This window comes from Manacus candei, unplaced genomic scaffold, assembly GCF_025592945.1.
Source record: "Manacus candei isolate 608988 ecotype Guabito, Panama unplaced genomic scaffold, ASM2559294v1 h1tg000153l, whole genome shotgun sequence".
NCBI classification, from domain to species: domain Eukaryota; kingdom Metazoa; phylum Chordata; class Aves; order Passeriformes; family Pipridae; genus Manacus; species Manacus candei.
The window spans coordinates 3,645,104-3,654,994 of NW_026138201.1; the positions used below are offsets into that span (position 1 = coordinate 3,645,104).

General features: G+C 45.5%; 1 protein-coding gene and 1 long non-coding RNA gene across 4 annotated transcripts in view; both read right to left on the reverse strand.

Annotated features, from left to right (window-relative positions):
• The window catches only part of ITPR2 (inositol 1,4,5-trisphosphate receptor type 2), a 241,673-nt gene extending 236,824 nt beyond the window's left edge, over positions 1-4,849 (reverse strand). For all 3 annotated transcript variants that reach the window (XM_051772364.1, XM_051772363.1, XM_051772362.1), the window contains exon 1: positions 4,534-4,849. In XM_051772364.1, coding sequence (XP_051628324.1) covers positions 4,534-4,625 — 92 coding nt within the window. In that variant the 5' untranslated portion in view covers positions 4,626-4,849. The remainder of the gene's footprint in view (positions 1-4,533) is intronic.
• Positions 4,850-7,387: 2,538 nt separating this feature from the next.
• Positions 7,388-9,622, reverse strand: LOC127463275 (uncharacterized). The gene is made up of 3 exons (XR_007900719.1): positions 9,462-9,622; positions 8,784-8,888; positions 7,388-8,001 (listed from the first exon to the last, which is right to left on the reverse strand). It is a non-coding gene; the product is annotated as an uncharacterized LOC127463275 (long non-coding RNA).
• Between the last annotated feature and the right edge of the window lie 269 nt (positions 9,623-9,891).

Below are 9,891 nucleotides of genomic sequence, written 5' to 3' on the forward strand. Positions count from 1 at the left end.
GTTCCTTAACCATGGCTTACATCTTCAGACAGTAGGAGAGAAGGGTTAGAAAAATAAGGGCTCTGATGAAAACTCTGCATTGGTGTGTTGTGAGCATCATCAGTCACTGCATCTTTTCTCTTAGGGACCATTCCTGAAGACACCAGGATGACAAGTTTTAGGCTTTGTTATATTTGGAATATTCTGATTTATGCTGTTTCTAAAGTACTTTCTACTTCACCTTGCCTCTTCACGAAGTGTGATTGACTCAACCCGTGTGTGAAGTCCAACTTCAAAAAGACAGCTCCTGCACAAAAATCCAGTGAAGGAGCTTGAATAAACCTGTGATATTTCAAACAAGAAAGTTCCAGGAAGCGCTTTGAAAAATTAAGAGGAGATATTCAGGAAAAAATAACCATTAGACTGAGGAAAATTAGTAAAAATACTCTACAACACACTTTTTGCTGCTAATGAGAAATACATCCCAGCACCCCTCATCATCCAGGGCCATGTATGATCAAGCAGGTGGGTCCTGCTTCATGCTCCAGTGATTATGTTCCATGAGATCTCTCCCTGCTATGGCACAGAAGCACATTTACGGAGGTGAGACAGGAATGCAGCTCCTCATGGTGACTAAAAGGCTCATCCTCAAACTTTCCTACAGCTGATCCTGGCCATTGTCCTTACTTGTTTTTTTCCTTCCACCCCTCCCATCAGGAATACTTTTTTCTCCTCGTTGTACTGATAGGTGATTAATACAATTTTCATTCCCAGCATTCACAGCCAAAATACCAGGAAAGGTGGTCTCAAGGTTCAGACACCAGTCTAAGACAACTTAAGATAACTGGATTCACTGCCTGGCTCTGACACACCCTCCCTGTGGGACATAAAGCCTCCAACTGTGCAAAAGTTTTACTGTGTCAAATCCCTCAGTATTAGCACAGTTCCATAACCCAGCACAAAATACATCTTGCAAGGGCAGAAAACTATCAAGGGATGTAAATTCCTTCTCCCAAACGTTTCCTTTTCTGCACTAAATTGCAAGGCTATCAGCTTATATGTCCAAAAGCATTCTCCTATTTAAAAAGGAAGGAGGGGGAGGTGGGGGATTGGAAAAGCCAGAAGACACACCATCAGCACCTCAGAGCAGCATCCAAATCCAGAATAAGCCCAAAGCCAAGCAGAAAAAAGAGCAGGGGATTGTTTGGATTCTCAGTACCTCAAGTATCCAAAGGCCTGCTGAAAATGCTAAGCCCTAAAACCCTTTCCTGTACCAATAGCCAGAGATGCCCCTCTCCATGTGGGATCCACAGCCTGGAACGTCCTCCTGGAGATCAGTGGTTACACCTCTTCTTCCAAAAAAACAGAGCCCAATCTCTGCCTCTTAAAATATGGATATAGGAGGAAGAATTTGGAGCAGGCACTGTCTGACTTCCCTGCCCCCATCCCACCCTACAGCACTAACCCCAGATGTGGAAGAGAGGTTCAGTCTCCTCTTCAGACTAAGAGAGATCAAATGTGAAAGCAGAGCCCTCACCCCCACATCCAACAGCTGTTTATAGTCATGAGACAGTTCAGAGACAAGGAGGACGAGAACACAGATTTCCTCCAGCTCAAAGGAGTGCCCCAACCCTTTGAGTACCACTCACAGAATCTTGTTCCAGCAATTCCCAAACGCTCATTGCAGAGGGAGGTGTGGAAAGGCCTTCCTGCCCTCACCAGGCTCACCTGGATCAAGGGCCAAGGGCGCAGATCCCCTGTCTCCTAAAAAAGGCAGTTGGGACCTCCTAAACTACACAAGAGGAATATTTCCACACTCAGGTTATAGGAGCTATTAACCTGACCCCACACATGACCTGAACAGCTCAGCTACATCTTTCTCTTGGCTTTAAGTGTTCAGGGAAAACGGAGCATGTGAAAATTTCTGCACCAGCAAGTGAGGAAAAAAATACTCTAAAATGCATGAAACAGCCTATGCTTAGAAATCTCCCTCAAAACCCATTTGTTGAGCTGGTTCAACTCCTCAGGGAGTGAGGTCCCCTGCCATGACAGACCTTCCCTGCTTGCAGAGGTGCTGGGCACTTTTTTATCCTATTTATAGAACGGCCTTGCTCACACTTTGTTTAGGAAACAATCAGCCTTTGACAGCTTAAAATCAACAGGTCTCTATCCCTGCTCCAGAGTCATAGACCTGAACTGGATTTCAAGTTCTTGAAACAGCAGGAGACTCCCCAGTGAGCTCCATAGTGCAGGTGACAGGTTGGTTTGCCCGGCAACATTCCAGGTGTAACCCAGGCAAAAGCAATTAAACAAGGACCCACAGCAGTCAAAAAAACAGAGAAATCATTCCTAATCCTACCCCACCTTGTCCTCACCAACTAGAGGCACCTAGGGAAAATGAGGGTTCATCTTTTCAGGTGTTTGCAAAGTGCAGCTGAGCAAGTTTTCCCCGAGTATAAGAGGTTTTTTCTGCCTCTTGTGTTGCTGCAACCAGTCCAAAGGCAGCAATTGCGAGAGCTGGCACAGATACGGTAACCTGGCATCACAACTTCAAATGTCAGTCCAAGCTCTTGTACCACCAGCAGAGGGATTCATTCCCATTCAGCAGATATGGGGGGGTTTTCCACTGGCACCTTCAAGTTTCCTGCAGCTCCTCCACTCCAGCCTCCTGGCTCTGGGGCTGCTTTTACCATGCCAGAGAGCAGGGCACAAAAAAGTTGGACTGAAAAGCCAACAGAGGTACATCAGCATTGTTGAACTCCTGGCCTGTCACTGAAGAAGAGATGCACACAGGAGTCCTGTCTCATCCCAAGCAGTTTTCTTGAGCTGGGCTGAAAGAGAGCCTGGACAGAGTGTTGGCTTAAGCTCAATTATTTCTTCTAGTAAAGAGCTCCCATGTGCCTTAGACAAGCTTTGATCTTTGCTTCTCATCTTTAAAACTGGGAATAAATGTCCTGCCTTAACTCCAAGGGATAAGGGGAGGATCAGCAGCCTTAAAACTGTGGCACGGCAATGCCAAAACACATATTGGAGTGACAGTCATACAAGCGTTAGTCACAGCAGAAACATCCGTAACTGTGGACAAGCAGGTGCTCTCAGAAAGGAAGAACACAACGAAAAGGAAAGCACAGCAAATTTAGCTTCCTCCACATAGCAGAACACAGAGATGAGACAGAACAAGACAGCAAACCAATGGCGAAATAAAAAAAAAAAAGTGCTGGGGTTAGAAGAGTAAGAAACAATATCCACCAATAAATAGTTGCAGAAAGAAAACATTTTCAGGTAGGATTTAAAATTGCCAGAGTCAGCAATGTCAGAAAGGACATGTGAGACAACACAGACAGTCAGTGAGAGGAGGCGCCAAATTAACAAATAGAGGAACAAACCATTGAAAAACACTTGTCAACAGATTAAAAGAGTGAACAGCAAGGATTGGATGCAATAATAAGATTAAAAAATATATAAAAGACCTTGAACACCATCTCTTTTCCAGTAGCAGCACCACACCAAGTATCTTACACATTCACTGTTTGCATTTTAATACCAACCTTACTTCACCCTACAGTCCCCCATGGAAGGGATCACAGAACACAGGGAAGTTACACCAATACAGGAGCGATACCCGTGTTAACCAGCCTTGGCAGGTTTAACTGTTATTCCAAAAGGTACCATTAACGTTTAAGCAGCAAATGACACTGATATTTAACTAGAGTTTGAGCTGCCTTGTCCATGGGATCGCTACAATCCATGGAGTGCAGGAGACGTTGCCAGTGACAAAGGTTTCAGGACACGCTTACTTTGGACATGCCACAAAGTTACTGGAACTACTGCAGCTCTCCTGGGAACATCAGAGGGAACCGCTGCACCCTCGGGACACCTCACTGCAGCCAAACTTCAAAGAAATGTATCAATGTATCGCTATCGTCATTCGCTGAGGTTTTCCCTCCTGGATTCCAAGAAGGTGATTTAAAGCGGCCGAGGTTAATAAAAAACTGAAGCAAGCGGCAGTTCAGCGAAGCAGCCACAGCTAAACTACACACCCTTTCACCCTGCAGAGAGAAAGAAGAGCTCACGGGGAAAAAAAGGCATCTCCATTAAATTAAACTATCTGATCGTAAGTATCTGATCATCGACAACCACAGACAAGACCTCAGGCAGACACAAACCAGAAGCAAAGGCGTGCAGGTTTTTAACGAGCTGATTCATGGCAAGATGAGCAAGGAAATTGTCAGAAATTCTCAGAGGTACAACTAAAATAAATAAATAAATAGATAGATAGATAAATAAATAAATAAATGGCAGCTCTGCGTGCTGACTGCGCTAAGGGCACAGCACGGCGCAGGGTCTGAAGAACCTCGGGTATTCCCGGGGGCGCCGGGGAGTGCCGGGAGCTGCAGGAGGAGGTACGGCGGGGCCCGGGCCCCGCTCCCCGGCCCCGAGAACTTCTCTCATCCCTTCCCGTTCCCCAGCACTTCCTACTTTCCCCGCTCCGCCGAGCAGGGCGCGCTGCCGCCCCTTCCTGTGCCGCGGGCTGCGAGCCCCGCACTCACTCACCCCAGCGTGCTGATGAACCCGTTCACGGAGCCCTCGGCGTACAGGGACACGATGTCCCCGATGTACAGAAAGCTGGACATTTTCTCAGACATTCTGGCTCATTTTTTTTCTTGGGTTTGGTTTTTTCTTTTTTTTTTTTTTCCCGTGAAGCCGGGGGTGTTTTTTCCGCTTTCCTCTCCCTCCTTCGTAAAAAAAAAAAAAAATTAAAATGAAATAAATTAAAGAATTAAAATACAGGCAAATCGGAGGGATCCAGGGAGGCTCTGCGCGGCCCCTGCAGCGCGGTGCGGGCTGACATGAGCGCGGTGTGCGCGGAGCTCCCGGCCCGGCCCCGCCCGCCCCCCGCGCCTCCTCCGCCCCCCGCCCGCCCCCGCCCCGCCCCGCAGCCACCCCCGGGCTCGGGCAGGGGCCGGACACCCCCGGGATCGCAGCCCCTGCACCCCCTCAGCCGGGAGAGATGCGGCGGAGACCCTCGGAAAGCCTCGGAAATTCCCCGCGGTGCGGGGGCGCGGGCGGTCCCCGTGGCTGAGACCCTTCCCCTCTGCCCGGAGACTGCGCTTGGTGTGGTCACTCAGCCTGTGTCACCCTCTGGTTTATGGCTTTCAAACTTCAGGAGCCACGAATCCTTTATTTTTATTTTTCTTTTTAGTCGGAAGCAAACAGAGCTGCATTCCCTGTGCGGGACTTCACAGAATCACAGGATGGGTCAGGCTGGGAGGGACCACAGTGGGGCATCTGCTCCCACCTCCCTGATCCCAGAGCACATGGCACAGGATTGTGTCCAGACAGTTCTCCCAGTGAGGGAGACTCCACACCCTCTCTGGACAATGTGTTCAGTGCTCGGTCACTGCACAGCAAAGTTCTTCCTCATGTCCAGGTGGAACTTCATGGGCATCAGTTCCTGCCTGTGTCCTCTTGTCCCATCTTGTCCTGCCCGTGGCCTCGGGCACTCCCGAGCAAAGCCTGGTCCATCCTCTGTCTCCTCCCTGCAGACACTGACACACATGAATGAGATCCCCTCTCAGTGTCTCTTCTCGAGGCTGAACAGGCCCAACAGCACATGTTTGCTTAAGATAATTACCACCAATTTAACAAAAAAACACCCTCACCCTCGATGTAAAGAGAACTCTAAAAGCCTTTTCTGCCCCAGAAAGCAGGGACACTGCAGCCTCCCCACACCCACTAGAGGAAGAAGGCCCAGCTGCCACAGAGGCTACAGCCAGTGTGGGATTTTTATTCTTAAAAACTCTGTGCACTCTTTAAACAAAAATGTAATTTTCACTAATGGTTTTAGGAATCATAGTATTTCTACTTTTCCAGACTTTTTCAGCTCCTAAATACGGGCAAACTCAGCAATAATATTTGTCACCACATGTGTTCTTCCAATAGATTATTTGGATTAAAAAAAAGCCAACAACAACAAATAAAAAGAAACAATAACTCACGCAAGTCTAACAGCCTGATCAAGTACTAGCTCTCAAATGATAAGAATACAAACCTAGTCGCAGGAATGTGCAGACTGCTGGTAGTGAGTAATAAGCTGAGAGTTTCACACTTGCATTTAATTTCCCACATGTACAGCTTTTAGCCTTATCTCACTTCTGAGCATAAATTCTTGACATCAGAAATTATGAGTCTCAAAGTAAAAATGAGAAATTTTTACCATCTATCTGTAGAAAAAAAAAAAACTGTTATGCCATTCTAGAAGTCCCTCTTTTGCTCTTTTAAGGTGAATATTTTGGATTCGTCACTTTTTAATACAAAAACACCACCAAAGAACTCCCCTATGAGGAAAGGCTGAGAGAGTTGGGGTTGTTCAGCCTGTGGAAGAGAAGGCTTAAAGGAGACCTGATAGCAACTTTCAGTACCTTCACAGCCTACAAGACAGGTGGAGAAGGACTTTTTACAAGGGCATGAAGTGACAGGACAAGGGGCAGTGGCTTCAAACTGAGAGTAGTCATAGATCAGATATCAGGAAAAAATTCTTCCCTGTGAGGGTGGTGAGGCCCTGGCACAGGTTGCCCAGAGAAGCTGTGGCTGCCTCATCCCTGGAAGTGTTCAAGGCCAGGTTGGATGGCCAGTCCAAACCATTCTGTTATTCTGTTTTATGATTCTATGATCTGCATCTCCTCCTGTACACATACATACAACACAGGCCCCAGATTCACCAAATTCTTTGATTTCAGTCTCCTGGAGTAACTAATGACAGCCGTTAAAACACTTCTGGAAAAGCAATATGAAGAGAACAGGTGACAGATCCCCCATTCTGGAACCAGCCCCTGCACAGGAAAACCGAAGATGAGGCTCTTCAAACTGCCCCAAACACACACAGTGAATCCAAAAATTGCACCAAATTAAAAAACACCAGAATTAGAAACTGAAAGTCCAAGCGGCACAAGGCAGCAGAGGGGAGAGAAGCTGTGGATCCCTGCCCACAGGTCAAGTGAAAAGCACAGACCTAAGGGCCCTACCAGGAGCCACCCCACAGAGGGCTCAAGTGTTTTATCCCATGAAAATGTGGATCTGGACAGTTTGAACTCGGGGCGGAGTAGAAAAGGCTTTACAATGCATTGACAATATCTTGTGCCCTCCTGCCCCTGTTTATCTCAGCCATTTTATACCAGGCTCTAATGGCCTAATTAAGATACTTTAGCCAGGGAGGTTTCACATTTCCCAGCAGTAAATGAAATCCTGGCATGCCTTAAATTAGTGGGAGTTTTCCTGAGAATGAACTTCAGAACATGGCCAAGCAGCAAGGTTGCCTGTCCTTGGTGCAAATCCCCATTTGGGACCATTCTCAGTCAGGAAGGTATAACTCTGTTGCCTAAACACAGGTTATTGGGGCCACTTGAAGTGTCCTTTGGTACCTGGGACATCCCTGGAGGCTGTCAGCAGGGAAGCAGGACTGCTGTGTCCTTGACAGCTCTACCTGTGTGTGTTTTGCCATTACAAGAAGGTTAATTCAGGTCACTTTGAAAATATTTAGTGTTTGCTTGCCTTGGCTGATAGGAGCCCTACACTTGCAGTCATCTTTGTCCCTTCCCCCCCAAGGAAATCAAGGCACAGGCTGAATTCTCCTTCATTTCCAGGCTTGTTCATCTTGGCTCAGGCTGGATCGTGCCAGCAGCAGAAAGTTGTTACCACCTTGTAGCTCTCTGGTAATATAAATTAAATGAAATCTCAGTCCAGTTCCAAGCAGTGGTGGCTGTTAACTAGAAATGAGTTGCATGAAATCAGTTTTGCAGAAAAAAAAAGCAGAGGTCAAACCCAGAAGGCAGTCAAGTATTTAAGCAAATGCTTCATTTCAAACCTGTGTCATTGAAACACTCCAACAACCTCACTGAAGTCACCAGATTATTTGTGTGCCAAAAATAACCAAGCACTTACCCACTTGGTAGAGCAGGACTTAAATTGGTATGAAGATCACCCAGGAGAAGCAGATCTGAGGAGCCCTTGATCATCCTCTCCCTGCAGACAGAAAAACAAAAGTAGTGACAAATGCTACTCCAGCATTTTTAACAAGCATTAACCCTCTTCTATTAAAAGTAGTGATTATACCTCTCTGAGTGCTAATTGTATGAAGATAGTATCTAGAAAAATTTAATTAAAATGAAAGAAATTTTGTCATAACAAGTCTACATAGAAAAAAATAAAGCATGGTCAGAGATGGTAATGGAATATTGCTTCATTTATCTGGAGCAGAAATAAACCAAATTGGTTGATAAAATGGACATTTTTACTACAGTTTTTTACCTAGCAATTAGCTGCAGAGTGAAGGTGAGGCTGCTTAGTCAATAGCTGGGATGTGTTTTCCTTCTGTTATCTCTGGTGATCTTTTGTTCCAAAGCTGGGAGCACAGGCTTTGCCATGAAACAGGACCCAGACTCAGGAATCATCAGTCAGTGCTGACAGACAGCCCTGGTGCACATATTGCTCTGTACATTGTAAAAGTGAAGAAGCCTTTCTTTCTCAACTTTCATTTGTAAGCTATTACTTATTTTCAGAGAATCAAGTGATTTTTGCAGTGGTATTCTGAAATCAGCTCTCTCTATAAAAGTATTTGCAATATTTGAATGCAGGGACATTTTACCATGATCTCTGTGTCTGATTGTGATGTTCATTGTGGTGCTGAGGTGCAGGAGAGAAGCAGTTTATCCACAGAGAGATCACTAGAAACATTGCAGCACTGAGCATTCACTTTAGATGTGAAAAACACAATATTAGAAAGTCCTCAGACTCCAAAAACTCACCAAATAAATAGGCTGATGTCATCATACTCTTGTTCCTTTTTTACGCCTCACATCTCAGGAACGCGTCTGGATTTCCTGCTCATCTTGTCCAAACAGGGGAGGCTCCTGACAGAAGTCAAACTTTTTATGCATTTGAAAATTGTCTGATTGGAAAGATTTTAATCCCACACCTACACATCTTGTATGAAGTTACAGATATATAGGTCACTCCAGTGAAGGCAAACTGAACCAACCACAGGCTTATACAACAGGCAGCATTGATGTTTATTTGCACGAAAGCAGGGGATACTTTCCAGCTGCAGGGGGAAAGGGGGAAGAGAAGAATGCCTTTAACTGTTTTAATACAATAGATGGAGATGGGAGCAGGCCAAAACCCAGGCAGGCACCCCATACAACTATATGAAAGTTTGGACCCAAAAAGCCTAGGGTTTGTTTCTCATCTTTCTAAAAGAGGAAGGGGGGAAAGAAAAAAAAAAAAAAAAGAAGAAGAAGAAATATCAAACCATTCCAGACATTTTGATATTTAAAATCCAGCTCTGATTTCAAAGCCCATCTGTAGCTGGAATATTTTTAATATACTTATCTCAAGCAAGGCACAATTAACAGCTTATGTGAGAAAGGCCTGGCTTTTAAAGGCACCTAATGAAGTTTCCCACACAACCTGGAGATGCCCATTACCTTCTGGATGTTTGTATTTGAGGCACCCCAGCTCTTCCTTGAGCACAAGGGCATTTCCAAACACTGGGATGTAGAAAAGACAGCACTTCTTGGCCCGCAGGTTGGATCAGCAGCTCATTTTGACAGTACCCGCACACAGGGGTTGATTTATGGCTAGTAGAGCTTTGTTTTCCTTTGCCCACAGCAAACGTCAGAGAACTGGTGATTTCTTGATAGATATCCAGCTGTGGGGACTCAATTGGCCTTTTTTTCTCCTGCTGGGAGTTAACTCTTAACTGGTGTTGTTTTAAACAATATGCAGGTATTGGTGCCATACAAAATATGGTTAAAAAAACACACACCAAAAGAACACCTCAGGGTAAAGCAGGCCTGACAGAGATAAATGGGATTTAGCAACGTAATAAAGCACTGAATCATGCAAAATAAAAAC